We start from the raw sequence: 27479 nt of genomic DNA, 5'->3' as shown, positions 1-27479 counted from the left end.
AATTTAAAGTTTTACAGATATAACAATAATAGCTGACATTTATTGAATAAAACACTCACACCTGTTTTAATCACCTTCTATACACTAACACAGCTAACCTCTTGTGTCAACAGGGTAGGTACGATGAGTACACTCATTTACAGAGGGAGAATCTGAGGCCCAGAGAAATTAAGTCATTTCCTCAAGGTCACATAATCAGTAAGAGGTCATTGATGATTTAAACCCAGGCAGCCTGGCTTCAATCCCAGGCTTTGCTTGCTCAGTCTGTTTGATTTGATTTGAAATGTAATTGATTTATTATTTGAATGGAGTGAATGGACAATAAGATGGATACCACACATTTTTAGTAACTTAGTAATTTTAGTGATTTTCTTTTGCATCTGAAAGTCAAGGGCAAGTGTGAGAACCACTATGGCAGGTAGTGCTGCTCTCAAAGGTCCTCTTAGGGGCTTGACCTTCAGGTCACTATCGGGAGGGGTGTGGTTACTGAACAAGCCTCGTGTCCCATGACCTGGGGACTGTGGGCCCCCATCTTCTCCTTGACGTTTCCAAGCTCCCTGCAGTTATGTGAGGCCAGGCAGCTAGTTCTGACCCTGAAATGTGTGCAGAAGTGATGCGTGCCGCTTGAAGGAGCCCATTCATCATCCTCCAGTCCTGCTTCCCTGGCAGTGGCAGCTGAGAAGGTTGCACCTATTGGATGGCATAGCTCCTGGGTGCTAATCAGCCTGGCGACTGGTCACTGAGGGTCATGTGCAGCAGGACACCCCCTCCTCCCGACCACGCTGGGCAGGTAGCACGAGCAACAGAAAACCTTTCTTGGGTTAAAACCATAGATATTTCAGGGCTAATTTGTTACTAGGCATAACCTACCTACTCTGACTACTATGACCCATATCTATCCAACATCATTACATCTCTTATTATTGGATACTTTCTATATATTAGATTAGGGCTTTATATTTTTGCTTTTCAGTCTTAATTCTAAAAATCGATTTGATTTTTAAGATAGGAGACAAAGTTAATTAGATGTGAGCAATGGGCAACATTGCTTTTGTAACTGCTTGTTTCTGACTACAGCACATTGCTTATCTAGAACCTCTGTCCAGCCACACTGACTAAAGCAACTGCTTGTAAAAGAAAAAGGAACCAGAATCAGGAGCCTGGGTATCTAGAGACCCAATATTTTGTCCTAGTTCCAACGGCTACCATCTGGGGCAAGTCATTTACATTTTAGAGCCTCTTTTTCCTTATCTATAAAATCCTGGGGTTCAACCAGACGATATTTTAGCTCTGATGTCTAACCTAGTCATGTTCTAAATTTCCTGTAATGGGGAGCAAACTGCCATTGTAAAGTACCATTCAGGCTCCAAATTCAGATTTGGATGAAGACTGTTCTTCTGTTTGGGCCTTCTGGTTATTCTGTAAAGTTAAGTCCAGATCCTGTTCTGTATTAAAGAGGTTGAGATCACAAAGAACTAAACTGCTCTGCTCATAATGTAAAATTTGTGTTTTTTCCTGTGCGGGGGGGTGAGGAGAAAGGCAGGCAAAGATGTGTAAGGGGTGTGGGATAATTCAGGGGTTAAGAGGGAACTGACAAGGAGAAGAACTGAGAGGAAAAGAAGCTGGTTTCTCCTGGGTAAGGTAGATGGGGCTAAAGGTAGTCTCAGGGGGTTAGGTCTTGGTGGCAGGATGGAGAACCACAGGGAAACCCTTAGGAACTGTGACATCCTCCAGCACTTGCTACTCAAAACATGGTCTAGGGGCCCAAAGCAGGAGCATGGCCTGGGTCTTTGAGAAATACGGCCACTCAGGCTGAAAGCAGCTCTTTTGTCCCTTTCCTGTTTGCCCATTTCTGTTCCCTTCTAAACTTAAAAGAACCTAAATAAAAAAATGAGATCACTAAGCAATTGAAACTAACTCCTGACTTGTGCTCTCCTGAATGCACCCCATGCCTTGTCTAACCTGTTGATTCTTTTCCTAGATGAAAAGAAGAATGAAGAATTAAGCAGTTAAAAAATGACTAACTCCTGCAGGCAGATCACGCGGGCAAGATAACATCTGAAGAAAGAGTCAGCCAGTCTGCATGCAATGGAAAAAGGTGCAGAACCCAACCTCCTGCCTCAATGATTCACTGAGATTCTTCCCCCATTTTTCCCTCTAAAAACTGTCATGGTTGAGCAGAATCTTTGGAGTTGGTCTCTCGACACAAGTCCACCATCTTCCCAGATGGTGGCTTTTCTGATTAAAGCATCTTTCCTTTCTACTGACATTTGCCTCTCGAATTATTGGCTTATGAGCTGTCAGCGGCTGAACGTGGGTTCAGTAAAAAGCCCCAGCCAGACCTGCTGAACTAGGATCAGCATTTCAAAATGATCTTCAGGTAATTTAAGTTCACACTTAGTATGAGAAGCCCTGCTCTAACCCATTCAGATTTCTCTCTTCTGCTCTACAAGTCCCAGCTATCCAAGAAGAACTGTAATAAATCTTAGGGACTGGTCTGTTACGGGTCACGTGGAAATTAGGAGAAGGTGAGTGTCAGTGTTCCAGCGTGGAGGGGAGACAGTGGGGACCCAGAGAGGTAGGTAAGAGATGGGAGACGTGACCACAAGTGTGGAGTATCAGGAGTGAGCAGGCAGATGGACGGGGCAGCAGACACCGGGCTGGATTCGTGGGACACGTGAGATTTCCCAGAGAGTCCCAGGCTGTTACTGGCCTGGATGGAATACGAAGGGCAAGCGTGATTCCTGAAGTAGGAGAACTTCGGGGTACCTGAGTGACAGCACTGATTCTAAAGCTGCCTGAAAAATGACTGTCATTTTGCCAAAGATGCTTCATTTAAAAAAAATTAATTTATGTTTGGCTGCCATTCGGTCTTTGTTGCTGCACGCGGGCTTCCTCTAGTTGTGGCGAGCGCGGGCTACTCTTCGTTGCGGTGCACGGGCCTCTCATTACAGTGGCCTCTCCTGTTGCGGAGCACGGGCTCTAGGCGCACGGGCTCAGTAGTTGTGGCATGGGGGCTTCAGTCGTTGTGGTTCACGGGCTCTAGAGTGCAGGCTCAGTAGTTGTGGCTCATGGGCTTAGTTGCTCCGTGGCATGTGGGATCTTCCTGGACCAGGGCTCGAACCTGTGTCCCCTGCATTGGCAGGTGGATTCTTAACCACTGTGCCACCAGGGAAGCCCAAAGATGCTTTTGTTATTCATTTTAGCTATTATGTTTAGTTATAGCATGGCAGCTTAATGATTTTTAAACCCTGGGTTCTGGAATCCGCCTACCTAGGAGTGATTCATGGTTTCAATACTTCCTAGCTGTGTGAACTTACAGAAGTTACTTAACCTCTCTGTGCCTCAGTTTCCTCATCTGAAGAATGGGGGTGATTTTTAAAAAAATGAACTAAGTGAGGTAATACATGTAAAAAACTTAGTACCTTGACTAGAGTACATGCTCAAATATCTGATCTATTGTTCCCTATGGCAGGGGCAACCAAGGTGCATGGAACTGGGGCTGATTAAGAAATACATTTTTAATTCTATCTTTTGGATATTCTTCCTCTGCTCTCAAAGCTAAAATACTTACAGATTCTCCTTTTTCACCTTTAGGGCCAATAGAGCCTGGAAATCCTGGTGGTCCAATTTCACCCTTTCAAGAAAAAGCAGAAGAAAGTTTTTGCAGGAGGCCAGGTGACTCCTGTTGTGACTGTCAGGGTCAGAGCATTGTCTGTGCCCTTTCTAACCACAGAAATTATCTATTATCCCCCAAGAGGCAATGTGAAGTTCTGAATCCAGTTAGGCTATTCGCATAATAATGTATTTGTCAGTGCTCCATGATGCCTTTAGGTCTTTTAGAAATCCATAATATTCATTAGGATCTTTAAAATTAATGTGAAACAAAAGTCAATTATTTTTGAAGGAAAGAACATTTAGAGGGAAAAATTTATAATTTCGCTCTGCTGTATTTTGTTTTTGCAAAAAAAAAAAAAAAGAATTTTTGTGGTTTTAAAGACATGAGATAATTTAACTGACACAATAATCCAGACCCATTTTATTTCAGACACTTCTTTCTTTTTTCAGGTTGGGGGAGGTGGAGGGGTGAGGAGTCACAGGAAGAAAAACACATCTCTCCACTGTTTCCAGCACTTAAATGTTCAGCTGTGGACAAAGAAGGCATTCTTGTTGATGTGGGGACAGTAGCAACTTAGAAATGCCTAAGAGGTTCTGGTCAAAAATCTTGAGAAGGGATTTGTATGTGACATATAAAGGGAATTTTGAGAAAATAAAATTTTAGAAATAATACTTGTGGCAAGGAATTGTATTGTTAATTAGACTTCAGGGATGTCCCAGCATTGTGCTTCCCTTTAAGTGTTAACCAACATTCCCGAATACCAGACAGTTGTTAAATTAAATGCAGCCACTAGAAGTTATGTATTGTTGGTTATTTTCCAATCTCAGGAGCATTTTTGCACAACAGTGCTCACCATTGTACTTCCAAGTATATGTTTTTTTGCCCATCTTGTCTTTTTTTTTTTTGAAAAAAATACAAAACACATAAAGTTGAATATGTCAAACCTCCATGGACCACACACCCAAGATGGAAGAAAGAAAAAAAATTTATAATCGAAGAAATTTCAAATTCTCTCTCTTTTCCTGTCCCAGAGAGAGCTACTGTCATGAATTTAGTACTTACGTTTTCAGTCTATATTTTTGCACTTTTACTGCATATATGGAAACATAAATAATGTTATTTTGGATATTTAAAACAAATTCTATAGAAGCCATTGTTTGATCTTGTATATAATATTCTGTGACTTTTTTCCCCACTCAATGTGGTTTTTAATATCCAACCTCTATTAATAGATATATTTAGATCTAGCTCATTCATTGAACCCTCAGATAGCGTTCTATTGTGTTAATGTATCGGGGTTCATCATGATGGGTATTTGGTTGCCTCTAGCTTTTCTCTGTTATAAACAAGGCTGCAATGAACATCTTTATACCTGCCCTCTGTGTGGATATGTTTATGTGTTTACTTTTTTTTTTCTTTTGCGGTACGCGGGCCTCTCACTGCTGTGGCCTCTCCCGTTGCGGAGCACAGGTTCCGGACACGCAGGCTCAGCAGCCATGGCTCATGGGCCCAGCCGCTCAGTGGCATGTGGGATCTTCCCAGAATGGGGCACGAACCCGTGTCCCCTGCATCGGCTGGTGGACTCTCAACCACTGCGTCACCAGGGAAGTCCTATGTGTTTATTTTGAATCCTCAAACAACAATCTACCCAAAGTATTTCAAGTACTAGTTTATTACAGCCCTAAAACATTGTTTTATTTCTACATTTCTATCCTAATCAGTATCTTGTGATTTTAGACTAGAGGAAGAGGGAGACTGTCATATATAATGGACAGACAAAGCCATGTTTTTATTAAGGCGGTGTCTAGATTTGTGGAATATATTTTGTAAATGTAATCTTGATTTTATTAATACAAGTATTTTCCTTTATAGTGTACCATCCAAACATATAATGTACCATCAGTTTTGCACTTACCATATTGTAGGAGAAGCCATTTTTTTCTACAGATATTGAATTCTATCCATATTACAAAGAGTAAGAAATTGGTGGAGACATTTAAGGGGCTGACTGCTGTTGGTTTGAAAGAATAAATAAACAATTGGCCTTGTACAAGTGTCAGGCTGTACAGAGTGACCTTCCTACTACCCATTTGATAGGTGCTAAAAGCCCCAGTGCATAGGTGTGATAGAAAAACTTAAGCCTAGTAAGTTGCATAAAGTAAGTGTAGAAATCAAGGAAAGGGTCTAGAAATTACTATAAAAGTCACATCTGCTCAATACCAAAGGTAAGGGGAATATACTTGGAGGAAGAGTAACTATGTTCACAGCTGCTACGTATTTGAAGCAATGTATACAGGTCTCCATTGAAATGCAGAGGAAGGACCCAACAGAGGCTTTGGTCCATCTCTGATTGGTACAGAGGGGTGTCCGGGCTTGGAGGAAATCTTAGGGTTCTGTTCCCTTATATAAAACTCTACAAACAAAAGCATTTCACACCTGATGCACAGACATGTATGCTGTTTTTCATAGTTAGAATGGCTGTTTAGTGATTTATCACTGTGGCTATGAGGTGAAAGACAAGTGATGAATTTACTTAGCTTCAGGAAAGGCTGTCATTTAATTTGACACCTTGGATGCTATCTGAAAGGTCTGGTGGTGTTGAGCCTCCATCTTTTCCCTCTGACAACTGCCCTAAAAGACACCACTAATTTCTCAGGAGTCCTTAGATATCCTGTCACCTATTCCACCGTCTCTATAAAGGAGCAGTTCTCCCCGACTGACCTGCAAACACAGCACCATCCCCTCACCAGATCCCATCAGTCTCAGGTTGTCATTTCAGTCCTGGTAGACTGGTTACTTGGATATCATGGTCTCCATCGCCATTTACCATTAAAAGCTGGTAGTGTTCCTTGGTGTTTCTTCCTGTACCCCAGTGTTCTTGATACAGGATTTGGCTGCTAACCTAGGAGTGATTTGTGTGTTCATCCTACTGCCGTTTGCATCTGTCCTGGTGCTTCACTGGAAGGCTGGGTTCCAAATGGTAGGCTGGTTTTGTGATTCTACTCTGCCAGCCGGTGCATTGAGAAGTGATGTGTGATACAGCAATAAGTCACTTATGGGTTGAAATTGTACTTCTGGTTCAATCTTTTATTCTACAAGATAAACTGAGCCTCAACATTATGGCGGGAGAAGCAAAGATGATCAAGACTGGGTGTTAAGGAGGGTAACAACTAACTATTAATATCAAACAGAGATAGATGATACCTTATGAGAAGGAAGAAAGTTTGGAGTGGATGGATAGGAAGGAGTGAAGCATTAGTGAGGGCTTCATATGTGCCAGGTATTGTGCTTTGGGCAAGTTCATCTCATCCCATTTGATTTCAATCCTGTCATCAATTCTCTGTGTAGATGTGATTGTGCCCATTTCACAAATGAGGAAACTGACGCTCAGAGAAATGAAGTGTCTTTCCCAAGGAGACAGAGTTGTTAATGGCACAATCAACTTTTGATACCAAAGCCCAGGATCTTTTTAGCACTCAATGGTTCTCCATCCTGGCTGTGAGGTAGAATCACCTGAAGCTCTTTTAAATAATAGCAATATGGACCACCCCCCACCCCAACTCTGCTGCCACCCCAGATCAACCATATACATGGGCTCTGCCTCACATCAGAGTCTCTGGAGATGGAACCTGAGCACTGGTACTTTCTACAAGCCCTCAGGGGATTCCAACATGCAGTTGGAGTACTGAACCACCAGAGTCCACCACAGGTTCAAGCAAAGATCTGAAAGAGCAGCTCGAAGGAGCTTTAAATTCTCAGTACAGTGACCCATGAGCAGCTTTATAATTTTAAGAACAGAAGTATAGATTCAGCCCAGGTACTAAGTGAGTGTGTATAGGTAGAAGTGATTCTACTCTTCTAGCAGATGTGGTGCTTATGTTTTTGAGTTTAACCTATGCATTATTTACTGGCAGAGTCTTTCTCCTTTTAATTAGAATTCTTACAAATCATTTCATATGGGCATTTATATCAGGTTCTCTGTAGACTCTTCTGGGTTATTTCTTTGGACAGGAAGAGGGAACAGTCATGCCACTGGCTTTTTCTAATTCCACTTAAGATTCTGAAGCAATTAGCAAAGATTTTGAGCCATAGAAAGGGTCCTTAGAGTTTGAAATACACCTGTTTGACAGAATCAAATTTCTCATCATTGAGGTCTTAAGAATTCCTAAGTAACATATGTTTCCTAATGAACATAGCAAAACCGGGGCCAGCTGTTTTGTTTCAAGAAATGAATCATCATTTAAATACTTTAAAAGTGCCACAACTCTCTTGCTCAGCTGTCCTAAGTGACAAGCTTTGTGGCCTTCTTTTTTTTTTCTCCTAAGTCTGCATGTGTCCAGCAGTAATTGCTTAAAATATAATGTGTTCCTTATGGTGGTGTAGGAATTCCATAAGCTATTTGGTTACAGGAAATAATACTAATGTACTAGCAGTACAATCCAAGACACATAAATGACCTTATTGCTGTATAATCAATTTCTGGGATGCCTTTTTAAGAATGTCAAGGTTTTATTTGTTTACTTATTTGCAGGAAATTTCATTTTCAATGGTCAATCTATAAGAAGCCCCTACTTTCTGTTAAGACTATCTTTTAGCAGTTTTTTCTGGTGACGGAGGTATGATCTTGTGAATAGATTGGCTGCACTGATTTATATGGCACAGAAGTCATATTTTCTTGGATTCAGGTCGAAATATCCTGCCCTCAATCATGAGAATTTTTACTGGGTGAATGAATGAAGAGAGAACCCCCAGGCCATGTTCCCACAGAGTATTTCCAACCTACTTGCCTCTGTCTATGGATTTAATGTGCATTTCCCCCCCCTTTTTAAATTGAAGTATAGCTGATTTACAATGTTGTGTTAGTTTCAGGTGTACAGCAAAGTGATTCCATTTTACATACATATATATCTATTTTTTTCCGATTCTTTTCCCTTATAGGTTATTACAAAACTGAGTATCGTTCCTGCATTTTTGTTTTCTTGACAATGGCACATTCCCACTGAATCCAAGGTCATCCCAACTGCAGGATCGAACAGGAGTGAAACATCTTTTTGACCAGGCAAGGGCGTTTGTCATCTTCACAGCTAATATAATTAAACCCGTGAATGATGATGATGAGAAGGCAGTGTGAATACATCAGTATTTTAATTGTAAAGCTGTTTTGAAATAATTATTTGGCTAAACCGAGACTGTACATGATAAAACCCCACCCAAAAATGCTCCCATGACAGCTTATGTTTGGACACTTAAGAAAACACAAAAATAGTGATCCTCAGGCATCGTGTCAAAGGGCCTTTCAGATTGTTTTTGCCGTCTACATGGATCCATGAAACATCTAATTAAAAACTGAAACGTGTGTCCTAATTTCATTTACCTGTGACAGCTATTTCCCCTCGATGTGGATGTGTTTGTTCCCTTCCTGCAGTCAGCTACTCAGGGCCTTCTTGGAGGCCAGGGAGGCTCATGCCCACTGCAGGCTGACTTGGAGCCCACGGGGCAGTGGGATTGCCCTGACGTGTGAATGGGTGTGAGTTGGTGTAAGATGTTTTTACTCACTTTGCAAACTTGATTACCTTCTCTCCTTTTGGGCCACCAGCTCCATGCTCACCAAGGTTTCCCTAGGTAAACATAAAACAAATAAAAAGACAAAAATCCATTTATTTTTAATACATCCAGTCCCTAATTAAACATAGAAATAGTGAGATAACAGCGCAGTAACAGCTTTTTATAGATATCATTTTAATCCCGTTTGCCTCTCTCATGTTCTGTCAAATATTCCTGAAAAGCTCTAACTATTGAGACCCTACCTATCCTTGCTGTGACATCCCCCCAGGAGGTGACGCTGGAGAAATATACGACTCCAGGGGTGAATTAGCAATACTTCAAATTAACGTCCGGCAGCCTCACTCGGTGCCCATCCACTCCACTGATAGGACTGTCTAACGCTAGTAGTGATATCCTTGTTGCTCAGTGTAATGGACATTCCATTCACTGCCCTCTTGGCTGCACTTGGCATGTCGTGACTTGTATCCCACATGTTCTCCTGCTTCCTCCTGTCTCTCTGACCTCTCCTCTCACACCATCTCCTAACTGGTCAAAGTTGGACCTCCTCAGGACTGGGTCCAGCTCTCTTGTGACTCAACATTTGGTCCCAGATACTCTTATCTACCCCACAGCTTAGGCATCATCTACACCAAGAAAGACAAATTTGTAAACCCAGCACACGTCTCCCTTCCGGGTTTTGACCCCTACATCTAATTTTCTACTTGACCTATCACTCATAAATTCTAGAAGAGCTTTATATTTGACAAGTTCAAAACTGAATTAAAAAACACAACAAATACAGGCAATATAAGTGAGAAAGATGAGAATATCACATTGTTAACATTTGTTAGTCCAGAAGGGGGAGAATGATAATTAACTTCCTAATATATCTCTGTGGTCTGACTTGTTAAAATGAGTGGTAACTTCATTTTATAATTGAAAAAAAATCAAGGAAAGAAAGTCTGAATTCATCCTCTCCCGTCTGTAGAGCTCTTTCTTCTTCCATCTGGGTGTCGTTATTAACTCTGCCCTCCTCCGTTCCTCGAGGACAATGTCATCCGGTCTGGTTGCCTCTGTCCCCAAATCTCCTCTCCATTCTAATCGCCTTCACTAGGAAGGCCACTGTCACATCTCGCCAGGATCATTGCAATGGCTCCCTCATTGGCCCTATAATCCACTCTTGCTCCCCTCCCCACCATACATTCTCTATAGAAGGTCAGAGAGGGATCTTTAGACGACATTCTGACCTCCTTCCTCCAAAACCTTAGCAGAGTCATATTAAGGTCTTCTCTCAGCTCTTCAAATGGACTGAGATCCTTCCCATCCCTCCCTGTAGTTCCCACCTCTTTGTCTGGTTAGCAACCTCTCAACCCTCAGGGCTCAACTATTGAGATAAAATGCTTCCTGTGGGTCTCCAGACGGGTTCCCCTCATAGGTTCCCATTGGACATGGTGTTTCTCCTTCATAATACTTCATTGAAAATGTTGTGTTTGTTTAAAAAATTCTTGCACCTCTTGCATTGGAATGGAAGGTCCGTAATGGCCTGGAACTGAATGGCCGCCCCATGCCTAGTGCCCTACCTAATGTATAGGAAGCATTCAACAAGTATTTGTTGAATAAATATGCCAATGATTCTGACTTACATGTTTTTTCCCCATTAACGTTTTTTTTTTCTAAATTAAAAATACATATATTGGTAGAGAAAATTCAAAGTACAGAAATGTTTAAACAACAAAAATACACAGAGGCACTGGTTCAGATCACTCTTGCTACAGTTTAACGTTTTAAATGTGCCTCCATGTTACTCATGCTACTCAAATGAAAAATAGATAGTTTATAACTGCTGTTATTACTGGTCTTGTGATAGTCTCTCATTTTTCCTACTTAACTTTGATCCGAGATGTCTAAATTGAAAATAAAAATGGTCGTCTCAAAATCCTGAGCTATACATTATTACAGGGACATATTTGAAAATGAGGTATAACACTCCAAGACTGCTCATTGCAAGAATGAGCAGTTAGAAAACGGTAGGTTGTTTGAAAGCAATCTGCACAGAAACACAGGAACTCTAGGAATTTCCTGAAAATACTACCACTGGGGCCTGGAGCCAATGACTATGCACAACCCATCAGAGCCTCTGCCTAGCTCTGCTTATGCTGTGACATGTGGGGAAGGTGGAACATGCCTGGTCTAAGACACAAGTTTTCCAGAGGCGGTCTTTGGATTGGGAGGCCCCATACTCTTGGCTTGCAGAGCAGAAGAGCACCCAAAGTACATTTGCTGAGAGCATCTCGCAGTGTAGCACCTTGGTTTAGGTTCCCCTCCTCCTCTGAACCCCAGCAACCTAAAGGGCATCAGAGATGCTTCAGGGATGAAGAAATGCCTCTGCAGCACCAAGTCATATTATTCTATCCATACGCTGTATTGTTTTAAAATCTTGACTTTTCTGGAGGCTTTCCTATCCAGAGAAACAACATGGTATTTACTGCATAGCAGAGTGCCATATGTTTGCTTCACTCCATAGCTAGGTCAGGAAACTCATCTAATCAAGGACCCACAGTGGCCACAGTGGGCCTCTGGCCCACTCTTGGGCTAACAGCACTCAAGGCAGAGGCAAACTGGAACTTCAGTTGCATTTATTTGTTGACATGTGAGATTCTCCTCTCCGCTTTCTCCAAGTTAATTGTACCAGATAATTATTTGGCTCTACAGAAATAATGAGACATCATCCTTGTGTTTCTGGAACCCACAGTTCTGCCTCAGATGTTATTCTAATTTTACGAGGTCATATTGTGCCTTGCTGCCATGTTATTTGAATGGTTCTCATAAACCTTTTGAGTAGCTATAATAGCTGTACCCTCTTGAGTGTGTTTGTTGAAAAATTTCTATGGTGCAGCGGTGAAGGTTGTTGTGTGTGCTACTCAGCCTGCACATTTCAGGAATTCTGGGGAGATCAAGGTGGCAAAGTAGGAGGATGCTGAGCTCACTTCCCCCCACGAACACACTGGTAATACATCCACATGTGGAGCAACTCTCACTGAAAACAAACTGGAGACTGACAGAGAGACTCTTATACAATCGAAACTGTAAGAAGGATCCACACAAAATCTGGTAGGAAGGGAAGAGAAGTGATCAGGTTGGGACTTGCGTCCATAGTGGGGGACACAGAAGAGAAGGGGGATTACATGGCCTCAGAGATCCTCCCTGGGAAGCAAGTGGTTTGAACCACATTTTGGGTGCTCCAGCCCTGGGGTCTGACATCAGGAGGATGAGTCCCCTTAGCTGGTTTGCAAACCAGTGGCCCTGACAGTGGGGCTGTAAGAAACCTAGAGTCTGCTTGTGAAGCATGTGCGCACACTCGCTTACTCCCAAAACAAGGCGGAGGAAGCAGATGAAAACTACCCAGGACTCTGGCTGGTTACCTGCGGCCATGCCTGCAGGTTCCCCAGCCCAAGTTGAGCACCTGGACCAGCCCGCTGGCTCTCTGGTGCAGCTCCACACTACAGCAAGGACTGCCACGGCCAAGGGGGGTGCGCAGTTGTGGGGTGATGGAGCTGCCTTAGACCTGGCATAACATCTGAGTAGGGGGACAGTGGCCATTGCTGTCACCCCTGGGGGCAGCAGATTGGGGGCTTCCCAGAACTCTAACGGTGCCAGGAACACCACAGCCTGCACCTTGACCCACACTGAGCAACCACTCCAGGCCCTGTTGCTCCAACACTGCTCCCCTCTGAGGCAAGGGTGGTGGTGGTGGGAGAGGGGAAAGCACACTCTTAGAGGGAACAGAGCCATCTCAGACCTGACCCTCGCGGCTTCTACTCCAGCAACCAGGAAACTGCCCCCACTCCCCAGTGGGGCAGTGATGGTCACTCAGCAGAGGAGAAGCCCCAAATCACACCTGGCTCCAGCTCTAGCACTTCCATCTCCAGCCCCACTTCCTACCAAGGTGAGAGCGGCCAGCACAGCCTGGAGGAAGACGTGCCTCAGGCTCAGGTCAGATCCAGCTCTCCCTGCAGAGCCACTGGGCACATGCAGACTGCAGAGGGAAGCTCCCACAAAAGGACACCCCTCCAAGACCATATAGGTAACTGGTCCACCTAACAGTAAAAGTTAGCAAAATGAGAAGACAGAGGAATTTGGTTCAAATGAAACAAAAGAAAACCCCTGAAAAGACAAGTAATTAAATAGAAATAAGTAATTTATCAGATAAAGAGTTCAAAGCAGTAGTAATAAGAATAATAACTGAAGTAGAGAAAAGAATAGATGAACACAGTGAGAATTTTAACAAGGAACTAGAAAATATAAAAAAAGAATGAGTCAGAACTGAAAAATACAATAAATGAGTAAAAAAGAAACACACTAGAAAGAATGAACAGCAGACTAGGTGAAACAGAACAACATATAAGTAATCTGGAAGATAGACTATGAAAATCGTCTAATCAGAACAGCAAAAAGAAAAATAAATTCTAAAAAGTGAGAACAGTTTAAGGGACCTCTGAGACAACATTAAGCATACCAACATTCATATTATAGGGAACACAGAAGGAGAAGAGAGAGAGAAAGTAGTAAAAAAATGTATTTGATGAAATTATGGCTGAAAAATTCCCAAACCTGTAGAAGGAAAAAATATCCAGATACAGGAAGCATAGAGGGTCCCAAACAGGATGAACCCAAATAGACATACACCAAGACATATCATAATTAAAATGGCAAAAGTTAAAGAGAGAATTCTAAAGGTAGCAAGAGAAAAACAAAGAATCATATACAAGGCAATCCCCATAAGGCTATCAACTGATTTTACTGCAGAAACTTTGCAGGCAAAAAGGGAAAGTGCTGAAAGTGAAAAACCTATAATCTAGAAAAATCTACCCAGCAAGCTTATAATTTAGAATTGAAGGAGAGATAAAGAACTTCTCAGACAAGAAAAAAACTAAAAAAGTTCATCAATACTAAACTTACCCTAAAAGAAATGTTAAAGGGTCATCTCTAGGTGGAAAAGAAAAGGCTACAGTAAGAAGGAAGAATCTACAGGAAAGGAAAAATCCAACCAGTAAAGGTATATATATAGTAATGGCTGTGAATCAACAACTTAAATAAGCTAGTACAAAGATTAAAAGAAAAGAATTGTAAAATCAACTATAATAAACATGAAGGGATCAACATGAACATGGAAAATATGACCTTAAAAACACAAAATGTGGGGGGAGAATAAAAAATCTAGATCTTTTAGAATGTGATTGAACTTAAACAACTATCAGTTTAAAACTAGTAGTAATAGTTATAGGTCAACATATAGGTAACAACAAATCAAAAACCTAAAATAGATACACAAAAAACTAGAGAGAAAGGAACACAAGCATACCACTAAAGAAAATCATCAAACCACAAGGGAAGAAACTACAATAACAAAAGAACAGAGAAGAATTACAAAAACAACTGGAAAACAAGTAACAAAACAGCAGTAAGTACATATCTGTTAGTTCACTTTAAATGTCAATGGACTAAATGTTCCAGTAAGAAGAAATAGGGTGGCTGATTGGATAAACAAAACAAGACCCATCTATATGATGCTTACAAGAGACTCATTTCAAACTGAAAGTGAGGGGATGGAAAAAGATATTTCATGCAAATAGAAGTGACAAGAAAGTGGGGGTAGCAGTACTCATACTAGACAAAATAGACTTTAAAACAAAGACAAAAGACAAAGAAGAGCATTATATAATGATGAATGGATCAATGCAAGAAGAGGATACTATACTCGTTAACATATATGCACCCAATACAGAAGCACCTAAATATATAAAGCAAATATTAACAGATAGGAAGGGAGAAATTGACAGTACAGTAAGTCCCCTACATATGAACGAGTTCTGTTCCAAGAGCATATTGGTAAATCCAGTTTGTTCATAAGTCCAACAAAGTTAGCCTAGGTACCCAACTAGCACAATCGGCTATATACTGCTGCTTTTACACTTGCTTCCGGACATGCTGGGCTTGAAATAAAGATACTGTACTATTGTACCCTATACAGTACTGAACAGTAAAGTACACAAAAGCTCAACCACTCGTAGAGGATGCATGCACATGACAACGTATGCCAGACAAGTGAACTAACTTACCTGATCGGACATGCAAAGGCACGTTTGCATCTTTGAAAGTGCACAACTTGAAGGTTCGTATATAGGGGACTTGCTGTACAATAATAGCAGGGGACTTTAACACCCCACTTACTTCAATGGACAGATCATCCAGAAAGGAAATCAATAAGAAAACAGTAGTCTTAAATGACACACTAGACTAGTTGGACTTAATAGATATCTATAAGACATTCCATCCAAAAAGAGCAAAAGAAACATTCTTTTCAATTGCACATGGAATGTTCTTTGGGATAGATCACATACTAGGCTACAAAACAAGTCTGAATAAATTTAACAGGATAGAAAATATATCAAGCATTTATTCCAACCACAATGGTAAGAGACTAGAAATCAGTTACAGGAAGAAAAATGGGAAAAACACACACACGTGGAGACTAAACAACATGCTACTAAAAAATCAATGGATCAATGCTGAAATCACAGAGGAAATCAGAAAATTCCTTGAGACAAAAATTCCTTGAGATAAATAAAATAAAAACACAACTTTCCAAAATCTATAGGATGTAGTAAAAGCAGTCCTAAGAGGGAAGTTCATAGTGATACAGGCCTACCTCAAGAAATAAACAAACAAAAAACCTTCAAATAAAAAACCTAACTTCTCATCTAAAGGAATAATAAAAAGAAAAACAGCAGAAGGGAGGAAATAATAAATATCATAGAGGAAATAAATAAAATAGAGACAAAAAATAAAAAAGATCAATGAAACCAAGAGCTGGTTGTTTTAAAAGATAAACAAAGTTGATAGGCCTTTAGTGAGGCTCATCAAGAAAAAAAGAGAGAGGACCCAAATAGAATAAGAAATGAAAGAGGAGAAATAAAAACTGATACCACAGAGATACAAAACATTTTAAGATAATACTACAAACAGTTATAGGCTAACAAATTGGACAACCTAGAAGAGATGGACAAATTTCTAGTAAAATACAATCTTCCAATGCTGAATAAGGAAGAAATAGACTAACTGAACAGATCAATCACTAGTAGCAAAATTGAATTTGTAATTAAAAAAAAAAGCTCCAAGCAAACAAAGTCCAGGAGCAGATAGATTCACAGAGGAATTCTACCAAACATATTAAGAAGAGCTAATACCTATCTTTCTCAAACTATTCCAAAAATTTGAAGAGGAGGGGACACTCCCAAATTCATTCTACAAGGCCACCATTACTCTGATGCCAAAACCAGATGAAGAAACTACAAAGAAAGAAAATATCTCTGATGGACATAGATGCAAAAATCCTTAACAAAATATTAGTAAACTGAATTCAACAATATATAAAAGGGATCACACACTATGATCAAGTGGGATTTATTCCAGGGATGTAAGGATGGTTCAATACCCACAAATCAACCAATGTGCTACACCACATTAACAAAGGGAAGGATAAAAATCACAGGGTAATCTCAACAGATACAGAAAAAGCATTTGTCAAAATTCAACATCCATTCATGATAAAAATTCTCATCAAAGTTGGTGTAGAGGAAACATATCTTGACATAATAAATGACATTTATGACAAAACTATAGCTAACATCTTAGTCATCTGTGAAAACCTGAAAGCCTTTCCTCTAAAATCAGGAAGAAAACATGTATGCCCGTTTTTGCACTTCTATTTAATATAGTATTGGAAGTCCTAGCCACAGTAATCAGACATGAAAAAAGAAATAAAAGGCACCCAAGTGGGAAGGAAAGAAATAAAACTGTCACTTTTGGCAGATGACTTGATACTATATATAGAAAACCTCAAAGTCTCCATCAAAAAACTATTAGAACTAATAAACAAATTCAGTTAAGTTGCAGGATGTGAGATAAACATACAAAAATCTGTTGCTTTTCTATATACTAATAATGAACTAGCTGAAAGAGAAAGCAAGAAAAAAAATCCCATTTAAAATCAAATCAAAAAGAATAAAATACCTAGGTATAAACTTAACTGAGAAGGTGAAAATGCTCTGAAAACTCTAAAACAATATTCAGGAAATGAAGATGATACAAAGAAATGGAAAGATATCCCATATTCATGGACTGGAAGAATTAATATTGTTAAAATGGCCATACGACCCAAAGCAATCTACAGATTTAATGCAATCTTTATCAAAATATCGATTACAGTTTTTCACAGAACTAGAACAGATAATCCTAAAATTTATATGGAACCATAAAAGACTCTGAATAGCCAAAGTCATTTTGAGAAAGAGGAACAAAGCTGGAGGTACGACAAGCCAAGGAGCCACCAGGAGCTGGGAGTGAGGCCTGAAACACACCTCTCCCAGCAGCTCCAGAGACAGCGTGGCCCTGTCAACACCTCCGGAGCTGTGAGATAACACATTTCTGAGGGTTAAGCCACTCAGTTTGCTTCATTACAGTAGCCCTAGTAAGTTAAATAGAACATGTGGCCTAAGAGGGCTGTGCTCACTTGGAAAGAAGGCCCAAGGCTGGCACCAAGTCCAGCTTCTCAGGTGCTCGCAGGAACGCATTTCACCAGCTCTGAGTGTGGTGGGCCACAGAGGGGAGGGGCTGGGCCCAGGTGAGTTTCAGTTTTCTCTGTAATACTGCTAAAATCCAAAAATCCGTATGTTTGTGCCTAAATCCATGATGTTTTCCAAAGCTAGTGGATCCTGGGGCACTGGGAGGGGAAGACAGGAAGTTAGGACTTAAATTTTATTTCTAAATCTTCCAGGCCCAGAAGGGTTGCCTCCAGTGCTTCCAAGGAGGCCTTCACTTTCTGTGCTATCTTTGGGTTTAACTCACCGCTTGGAAAGACCTTGAGTATTTGATTCTGGAGAAATGTTTTCTGTCCTTTCTAGTCTGTGCATATGAAAATGAAGCTGTGGTTTGATACTTGAAAGGAAAAAGGATTATTTTGCTAGCAAATTGGTCTTTTTGGATCAACAATTTGGAGAAGTGAACACTGGAACTGGTTGCAGGGAGACACAGCATCAATCTCCAACAGATGAGACTGATTCTCTGCAAATTGCACTGAGGATGGTGATGTTAAGATAACCAACTACACATTTTCCACGTGGATCTTTAAAAACCAATATGGAATGTAAAACCTGCAAGTACCTGGCCTCCACAGAGAATGCTTTTTTTTTTTCCTTTCCCATCTAGATTGGTATAAGGAGCTCTGGATCTGATGGCTTCAGCAGTTGACAGAACCTATCAAATTTTTATTAAAATCCCCAGAGCTGGAGACAATGCAGAGCAGTTTGCTGGATTGTGAGCAGATTTTCCTTGAGGGGAAGAATATACTCAGCATTGTTGCTTCTTTGCAACCAGTCTTGCAGAATGGGAGCAGCTGTTCTGAAAATTATTTTTGTGATGGAGAGGGGAATCTACCTTTCATTCTTTGCATCCTCAAGTGGGCATGCAAAATACATAGAAACATACTTATATAACTGTCTTGACCTCCCTCCTTAGTCTCTCTTTTCCTCACTTCCTTTTTTTCTTCCCCAATTCTCTTTTTGATTTGTGCTGTGAGAGGAGAGGGCTTCTTATGCCTGAGCTTCTTCCTCTGATGACAAGGAAAAGTGTAGGGGAAAACGATCAACTCTTGTACAGGGGCCAAAGGCAATTCCTTTGCTTTGAGGATTCCTGGGATGAGGGAATGAGCCAGGAGCTCCTTCAGGAGAGGAAGGGGAGGGGAGGTGTATGAGGGGTCTGCCACTCATTCTCCCAGGGGCAGCTGCTTCCACAGAATCCAGGCTGCAGGACGGCTGAGCTGCTGCGAGCTGAGGTGCCGAGGCCCAGGACTCAAGTGCAGACATTGCATAAATCAATGCCAATTTAAACGGGAAGATTATTTTAACCTTGGAATGTCACTTTATATGTTTCAATACATGGTCCATTATTTACTCTCCAGGAAAGTTTCACTCAGGGCCCCCCTTCTCTCTGTGCTTATTTGCAACAGCCAGACCATCAGGCATGCGATGAACTGCAAATTGAAACAAGCTCAGCATCCCAAACCGGTGGGGGTGACCTGCTGGGGACACGGCCAAGTGAAAACAGGCATCTCATTCACCATGGCACACTTGGCCCTTTCTTTTGTGAAGCCAAGGGTGAAGAGGTGGCGGTTACAACCCAGAAAGATGCTCCGTGTAGGTGCTGAGAAGGTGGGCCTTACCCCCTCCATCCATCCTGGTGAGACCTCCATGGAACAGCCTTAACTATTCTCAGAAGGAAACAGAGTCAAGTATTTGGAAAGTTACCTTCCATTAATTCCCAGGTGGGTCTAAAGCCTTCTGATGTTATCTGGCAATGGTGTTTCATTGGGGGAAGAGAAGCTATGGTCTCCCCTCTTTACCCAGCTGTGCTCCAATTCTGAGGTCACCTTCTGAGCACAGGTGGACTAAACACCTGTGAACCTCAATCCTGCAGTAACAATGGTAGTAACAATAGCTGGAGTTCTTTTAGGTGAGTCAACAGCTAAATTCAGAGAACTGGTTCACTGTTAGCAAGACTCTCCACTCACCTTCTCCAGTCAGCCTCATTTTGGGGGAAACATAACCTTAAAGTAAAAATTTATGTTCTCAACTTCAGATTATAAAATATAAATGCACTATATATCTTCATTTAAGGGAAAACTGACTCCTTGGCAAGATAAACTATATAAAGAAGTAATGTTGAGAGACTTGTAAAGAGATGAGCATTAAAAGTTTTGCAAAGGATGGCAAATATCTAAGTAGCTGAGTAGCAACTTGGTAAATTTTATACCAAGGATGGTAGTAATATGCAATAGTCTTTAAGTTTTTCTTAGCTGACACTGTTATATCAGAGCCCACTCATTCTCATTATTTTGAAGCATTTATAGTAAATCCTATTTTATACCAGTAGATGTCATTACAGAAATGCAGTGTATTTTAATTGAGTAATTTTAGATATGCTTCTCTTACTTTTTTTTATGTGGGCCAAGCCTTATGGTTGTGAAAAAGCTAGTACAGAGAGATCTCTACAGAAAATGTTTACTAAAGGATCATAAAATATACCTCATACATTCCTCCTAATACAATATTCCCCGGAAAATCTACAGAAATGAGAAAAGTTAAGATAGGATCATGCAGGAAGTGGAAGAGACTTTCCACACTTTTGATTTTAAATTTATCAGCCACGAACGATCCATGTCTTCATGTTGAACTTAATCTGATGGAAGAATTGGGATTTTGAACTAATTAGCTTGTCATTTTCTCTGCACCTGCTGCCTTCCAGGCCTCTGCTGGCACAGAGTGTTTCTTTGGGTTTTTAAACAGAGGAACAACAGTAGCCAGAGGAATCTAAAGAAAGGGAGACCAAGAACACAGGACAGACATAAAGGGGAGTTTCTCCAAGTTTGCAGCTTATCAGTGATAAACTATGACGTAATAAGGGATCCGAGTCAGTGGCCAGAATGCCCCCCACAAAGCGATCAGACCCCAAACATGTGCTGAATGGTGAGCAAACCAATGGTCTCACTTAGGTCTCTGAGTCACACTCGGTTGCCCACACCCATTCTTCTCCATCTGCTGTGCTTCCTTGTAGAATTGGGGGCAAAACTGTCTTGCCTTTTGGCCGTCAGATCCTTTCATGTCATATTACATCCAAACCAATGGTAATTAAAAATCTTGGTGAAGTTAAAGTGGCTCCTTCCTGAGAGGTGGGAGACTTCAGCCTTGACCCAGAGTATGTAAACCTTTGCTTGAGATTTTAGTGTAGCATCTGTTAGTTTGGTAAGAAATCTATCACCTGTTGCACTATCCAGAGCTCTAAGGTAGCAAATCATCTCTTTCTGCCCTCAGGGAAACCACAGATATGACGCTATCAATGGTGAAACATGATTTTTACATTAATTTTTTGTATGAGATTTTGCAAACTTTGAAATAAACTTATTAAAAGTAAAGATATGGACTTCCCTGGTGGTGCAGTGCTTAAGCATCCACCTGCCAATGCAGGGGACATGGGTTCGAGCCGTGGTCTGGGAGGATCCCACATGCCATGGAGCAACTAAGCCCGTGCACCACAACTACTGAAGCTGCATGCCTGGAGCCCACAAACCACAACTACTGAAGCCTGCACGGGCCTAGAGCCCGTGCTCTGCCACAAGAGAAGCCACCACAATGAGAAGCCTGCGCACCTCAAAGAAGAGAAGCCCCTGCTTGCCGCAACTAGAGAAAGCCTGTGCGCAGCAACGAAGACCCAACCCAGACAAAAATAAATAAATTAATAAAAAATAAATAACTAAATAAAAGTAAAATCCTGGTTTTGTAAAAAGATGCTGATCAAAATACTTTTTCGGAAACATTTTCATTATGGAAAGATGTTAAGTATATGTGATTATGTTTCAAAGTCTGAGCAGTTAGAAATTAAGTTTATTTTATTTTTCAAAAATACCATCACATAAAATCTCTGTATACATGATGTGAGTGAAAGAAGCCATACCTTGTGATTATATGCACCAAGAGTCTGTTTCATTCCCTGTATTCCAGGAGGTCCCTGTATTAGAAACAAATCAAAGACATACGTAAACATTTACCAAAACAATGTGTATTTAAATAATGTATCTAAGAACTCTTAAAATCTCACAGGTAAGAAGAAGGAAGTGTCTGTTCAGTCAAGTATTCTAATTAATAGAGAATCACATGGACATTAGCTTATCTGGTTCTTAAACATATTTCTAGGTTAAATCCTGCGTGAATCCAAAGAAAGGTCCTAACTGGGAACATGTAACATTTTACTAAAAGGTCAGCCATCAGCATATTCCTTATTAAAAGGAATTTTACCCATAAAACTCCTCAAGGGAAGAGGCTGAAGAGCTTCAGTTTATGTTTGACACTTCTTATAGGGCTTTTATCAATGAATTATGGAAGTGTATGCCCACGTGTTATTACCTTAAAAAATAAGGGAAAAATATTTTTTTGCTATTGCTTTACTTATTCGAATTAGTTGGGTGAAAATGGGCTTCCCACGGACTTTCAGGCCAGAAAAAGATATCTGCTATATAACCTTGGGCTTAAGACATTTAAATACATGTAGTTTTCAGATGATGTGGAAATATTCATGAAACACTGTGCTGAGCTTTGGGTGGATAGGAAGGAAGTAAAGACATTTGTCTGTCCTTAAAACTTCCAGGAAGAGAGGAAGAGAAGTGTTCTCTGAGTTTTTCAGGGATTAAATTTTGGGGAAAGGGGTGTAAGAAAATGCAAAGATTAACATGATTTTAATTTAGGTAGTTCAGCCAAAATAGATTCAGCTATCTCAGAAAAGAGACTGCATATTTCATCTACACCTCGAAAGCTCCTAGGAAGAGAGAAAATGTTACAGAAGCAAAGTTCTCAGAAGATAAGACACCGAAAGATCATGATTCAGCCAACCAAAGTCACTATTATACAAAGATTATTATTTTTAAAAGGGAACAAAAGATTTGGAAAGTGAAGAAACATTTTAAGGAACATCTGCTAGCTGCACTCACTGATATAGGTAACACCTTAGGTTATCTTGAAAAGATTAATGTTGGTCAACATTTATGACGGGTGTTTCTCAGGAACGGCCTGTGACAGAAGATCTAACATGAAGGCTTTACTTTGTGCCGTTAAATGTTGAGGACAGCAAGACGCAGTGATGGATGATAGAAGGAGGCTGATAGAACTCGTGAGAAAATAATAGGCCTTGTGAGGAACGGAGCTGACTGTGGTTGGAAAGACAAACGACGCTGTTACCTTGCTGGAATCAAAACAGAGCTAATGTCAGAAAAGAATTCTCAAGGCGCTATGTACTTTTCAGGTTCTTTTTCCATCAGCCAGCTTTGTGTGACATATTCCAGGTCAGGAAGTTGAAGCGAAGAGGAAAGCAATTACTGAGTTGGGGGTTGTTTTACAAAGTTTCCAGCCAAGAAGGTACAAGTTAGGAACTTATTCTTGAAACTCAGGAGACATGAGACTCCATACACATTGACCCTTCTGCAACTATTTTTAACAAGGCAAGGAGGAATCTTAGATACTGTATGTAGTAGCATCAAAGGTAGCTTAGGGGTTATATGCATAGCAGGCATTGGGTGAATGGTGAATGTGTATTGATCATATGGTCAATTAGATCAAAGACTAGTGATGTGGTAGGTGCATTTAGCTTCAGACACATTCGTCTTAGCTAAAAGGGAAAGGCTTAACAAGTGGGCTCCTGAATACAGCAGATCAATTAATAACGTCTGTCAACTAGAGCAGAAGAACCTTTCAAATAATAATGGCACACATTTACGCAGTTTGTATTGTGCGCCAGACATTACACTGAGGGTTTCAAATAGACTAACTCATTTCATCTCTACAATGAGACCATGAGGTATGTACCATCATTATTTCCAATTCAAAGATACAGAAAAATGAGCATTTGAAAGAGTTAACTGGCCCAAGGTCACACCCCTGGTACGCGGCAGGGCTAATATTTAATGGAGGCAGCCTGGCCCCAAACTCACTTCTTAGTTGCTCAACTCTTGTAACTTAAAAGCAGATTCTCAGCCTAAAATATTTTTTGCAGGAATTTTTAAATTATGCTTATGGAAAGGAAAACTGTCCCAGTATCCTGCTCCTGTAGTGACCTGCAGCAGCCATACAGATACCACGGCTTTGCTCTATTTGTGTTGGGCTGGGAGACACAGGACACCCGAGTTAATCGGATAAGTAGACAATTACACAACAGCTTTAAAATGCGCATGAGCTCTGGGGAGACACACCTGTTCATAACCCAACTGTGCTTGCGTGTAATTACCGGAGCGGTCCATCAGCCTGGTGTGGGGAGAGACCCTGATGTTGTTTCCTACTGCAAAGAACCATGCCTGGTGTGATGAAGAGAATTAAAGATACATTCAACTTGGGAACATATATGCTCGGTAATAGTTTAAAGCATTTAAAAAGGGTTTTTTGTTGTTGGTGTTGTTGTTGTTGTTGGGTTTCTTTTTGGCTAAAATCTTGCTAGACGTGGAAGACAGAGAAATATCCTGTCTTCCACCAGCGTCATCAGATGCTAGAGTGAAAATGATCAACTGTTTGCATTATCAGCCCCTCAGATTTCAGTTTGGGCTATAGATTCTGGACGTTTAAAGGATGGGAAGAGTTCCGTGTTAAGGCTTCTTCGGTCCTGGTCTTGGCCGCACTTTCACTTTCCAGCCAGTTCATGCACTATGCCGAGCTCGAAGAACCCACTTTGGCCTTTTTTCCCTTCCCTGGTCTTTGCTGCGAGCTCCCTGTCCCTGTCAGGGCTGGGCCTTTGGGTCAGCTTTAGCGCACCCTGATGTTCTGAATCAAGGTCTCCGTGGCCCCTCAGCCACTCTGCTCCCTCTCTGGCCCTCCCTCCTGAACTGTCTTCCTTCCTCCCTCTTCTCTGAAAGCATCCTTCAGCTCACCGTAACTGCTGACTGAACCTCCGTGCGCCATCTGGGTACCACTCATCTCCACGCACCAGCTCTCTTCATTAGGAGCTCTCTCATTAGGGGCTCCTTTCAGGATTCACAAATACATATTTTCAGGTTGTACACAACTGTCTTCTGGCCCCGTGGGTTTCCAATTAACTTTGCTAACAACCTTTGAAATACCAAAAACCTCTATGAGGAAAGTTGCATTAATCAACTTTTTTCAAAGCATGCTAAAAAACAGCTTTGCTATAAGAAGAGATAGAAAGTTTGTTATTGAAAAGTCATTTGGGCTAATTTTCAAGAAATATTTCTAACTTTCTAATGGCTAGTAGAAAAGGCAAAGACCAGTAATTATTTTTCTTATATTAAAAAAATTATTAGGAAGCCTAACCTCATTCATAGGAATGGTAAGATGAGGCATGTTTCAATAATACAGTAATTGCTGGGAAGGTTACTTCAGAATGATTTTTTCTCTTATATATATATTCCATCTATAACATTATATATAACTTAGTGAAGCACATTTATACTGATTTATGGTGTTTTTTTTTTTTGCGGTACGCGGACCTCTCACTGTTGTGGCCTCTCCCGTTGCGGAGCACAGGCTCCGGACGCGGAGGCTCAGTGGCCATGGCTCACGGGCCCAGTTGCTCCGCGGCATGTGGGATCTTCCCGGACTGGGGCACGAACCCGTGTCCCCTGCATCGGCAGGCAGACTCTCAACCACTGCGCCACCAGGGAAGCCCTGATTTATGGTGGTTTGAGTACATGTCTATCTTTCCAGTTGGAATGAAAACTCCTTGAAGACAGGAGTGTCAATTTTTTTGATCTTATCATAACATATAGTACCCCTATCCCAGTATTTGCTGAATTCAATAGAATCTTTTGCAAGAAAAATTTTGAGGGTATAGCCAATTTCTTGCTTGTTCGTTTTGATTTCAGTTAAGAATGGTAGCAAACTGAGCAGGGGTCTTGCTGCTTCCAAACTCACAGAATACAGGGCGAACAGATGCAGATTAATCTAAGAATCTGGCTAAATAACTGAAAACAAAGCTGCAGTGAGCTCCAGTTAGTAGAAAAGAGCTTATGGATGGATTTTTGACCAGAATTACAACATGGAAAGTTGTCTCCAATTCTGAGAGAAAAACCAATAGTAGTCTTTAGAAAATATTTGGGAAACCAATTTCTTTTTCTTTTAAACACAGATCCTTTTATTTATCTTAAATATTTGTTCTAAATGAGTTTTTTCATTGTCTCTTGGGATTTAATTAGCTTAAACAGTTGTAATTTTAGAATAGATTGTTTTTCAGAGAATGCTTCTGCTACAAAGTTTTAGTGGCTAAGGAGACACCAGAACTCCAACCCCTCCCCCCAAAATTGCTGAAAACTCTCAAATTGCAAAATATGATTTCTGAAGCAAGGAGGGGATTCACTGAGTGTTTATACTATGGTTATATTTCAACACAGAGACCTCAAGTTCTCCTTTACGGGATTACAGTGGGGATGTGGGCCAGAGAGCACAGGTTCCTGGGAAGGGGCACTTATCTCTGAAAATGTCTCACCCACCTTCTGGTGTGTGCCTGCCTAAAACTTCATAAAGAAAGACTGGTTTATTTGGTGTTGGGTTTTATCACCAGCTCGAATGCAAGTGTTCTTGGGAGATGTAATACTAATGTTTCATATTCATACAGCTCAGCATAATTCTAAATACGTTTTCACTTATATTTTCTTAGATGGCAGGGTAATGTACTGCAAAAACACATCATCTTATTTGATTCTCATAAAGACAGGGAAAAACTGATAGATTTACCCCCAAATCATGCAATAAACAAATGGTAGAAGCAAGGATAAGAGTTGTTCCACTTGAATATATTCTTATGGATCATTCAGTAAGTATTTCCTGAGAGCAAGTTGGATGGGACAAAAAAGGAAGGGGTAATGGGATGCTATGTGGCAGGTGGGACAGGAGAAGACAGCACCGAGGGAGGAGAGCGTACAGAAAAGGGGGGGGTGCGGGTCCTGAAGACTGAGGCTTCGCAGCCCCCCAGGCCTTTGGCACTCACTTTTTGGCATGAGGCTCTGAGAAATGTAGTTATGTCTTAAGACGAACTTTGATTGTGAAAAGTGGGACTCCGAGGAAAAAGCTACAGGAGGAGGATAATCAAAGAACTTGGAAAGGTATCAACACTTTTGCTTTAGAAATGGGAGGTCCTGGATTAAATCCTGGGAAAGAAAGTAAAACATAATGAGCAGATGGAAGAGAATGATAAAATGGGATAATGATAAGAATATTAATAAATAACAATAGTAACTCTTGGAAAGTAATAACTGTGTGGCAGCTACCTATGTTATTGCATTTTACTTTTACAGCAATCCAATGAGGTAGGCATTATCCTTATTTTACTTATAACAAAAAGTTTACTATCTTACCCAAGGTCATACAACTAGCAGACAACAGCTAGATTTCAACCCAAGTTGGCCTGATGCTATATCTTTGATATTTTAACTCTTTGCTTTATCTGCCTCCCAGTGAGAGGGACGACAGATAGAGAAAAAAAAAATCAATCATCTTAAAGCTGGTTAAAAACATCACATAGGGAATTCAAGGGTAAAAGATTGCAGATCTATTAATGAGAGACAGAATCTACAAGGGCCAAGCACAGGGAGCTCTGGGATGCAGTGTAGATGTACCTTTTCAAAGACTGGACAATAAGAGATCAAGAGGAAAGTGACCAGAATGGGAGGAAGGTGAGGATAAGAGAGGGGAACCACAGGCAGATACAAGAA

General features: G+C 40.8%; 1 protein-coding gene across 1 annotated transcript in view; it reads right to left on the bottom strand.

The window, feature by feature from the left end:
• Nucleotides 1-27479, bottom strand: part of COL19A1 (collagen type XIX alpha 1 chain) — a 364353-nt gene that overhangs the window by 68940 nt on the left and 267934 nt on the right. The window contains exons 16-18 of the mRNA XM_060114554.1: nt 21731-21784; nt 9193-9237; nt 3575-3637 (exon numbers count right to left, since the gene is read on the bottom strand). Of these exons, the coding sequence (XP_059970537.1) occupies nt 3575-3637; nt 9193-9237; nt 21731-21784 (162 nt within the window). The remainder of the gene's footprint in view (nt 1-3574; nt 3638-9192; nt 9238-21730; nt 21785-27479) is intronic.

The sequence above is a fragment of the Mesoplodon densirostris genome, chromosome 12 (genome assembly GCF_025265405.1).
Source record: "Mesoplodon densirostris isolate mMesDen1 chromosome 12, mMesDen1 primary haplotype, whole genome shotgun sequence".
NCBI lineage: Eukaryota > Metazoa > Chordata > Mammalia > Artiodactyla > Ziphiidae > Mesoplodon > Mesoplodon densirostris.
The sequence above is the reverse complement of the archived record's forward strand: the minus strand, read 5'-3'. Positions and strand labels throughout refer to the sequence as shown.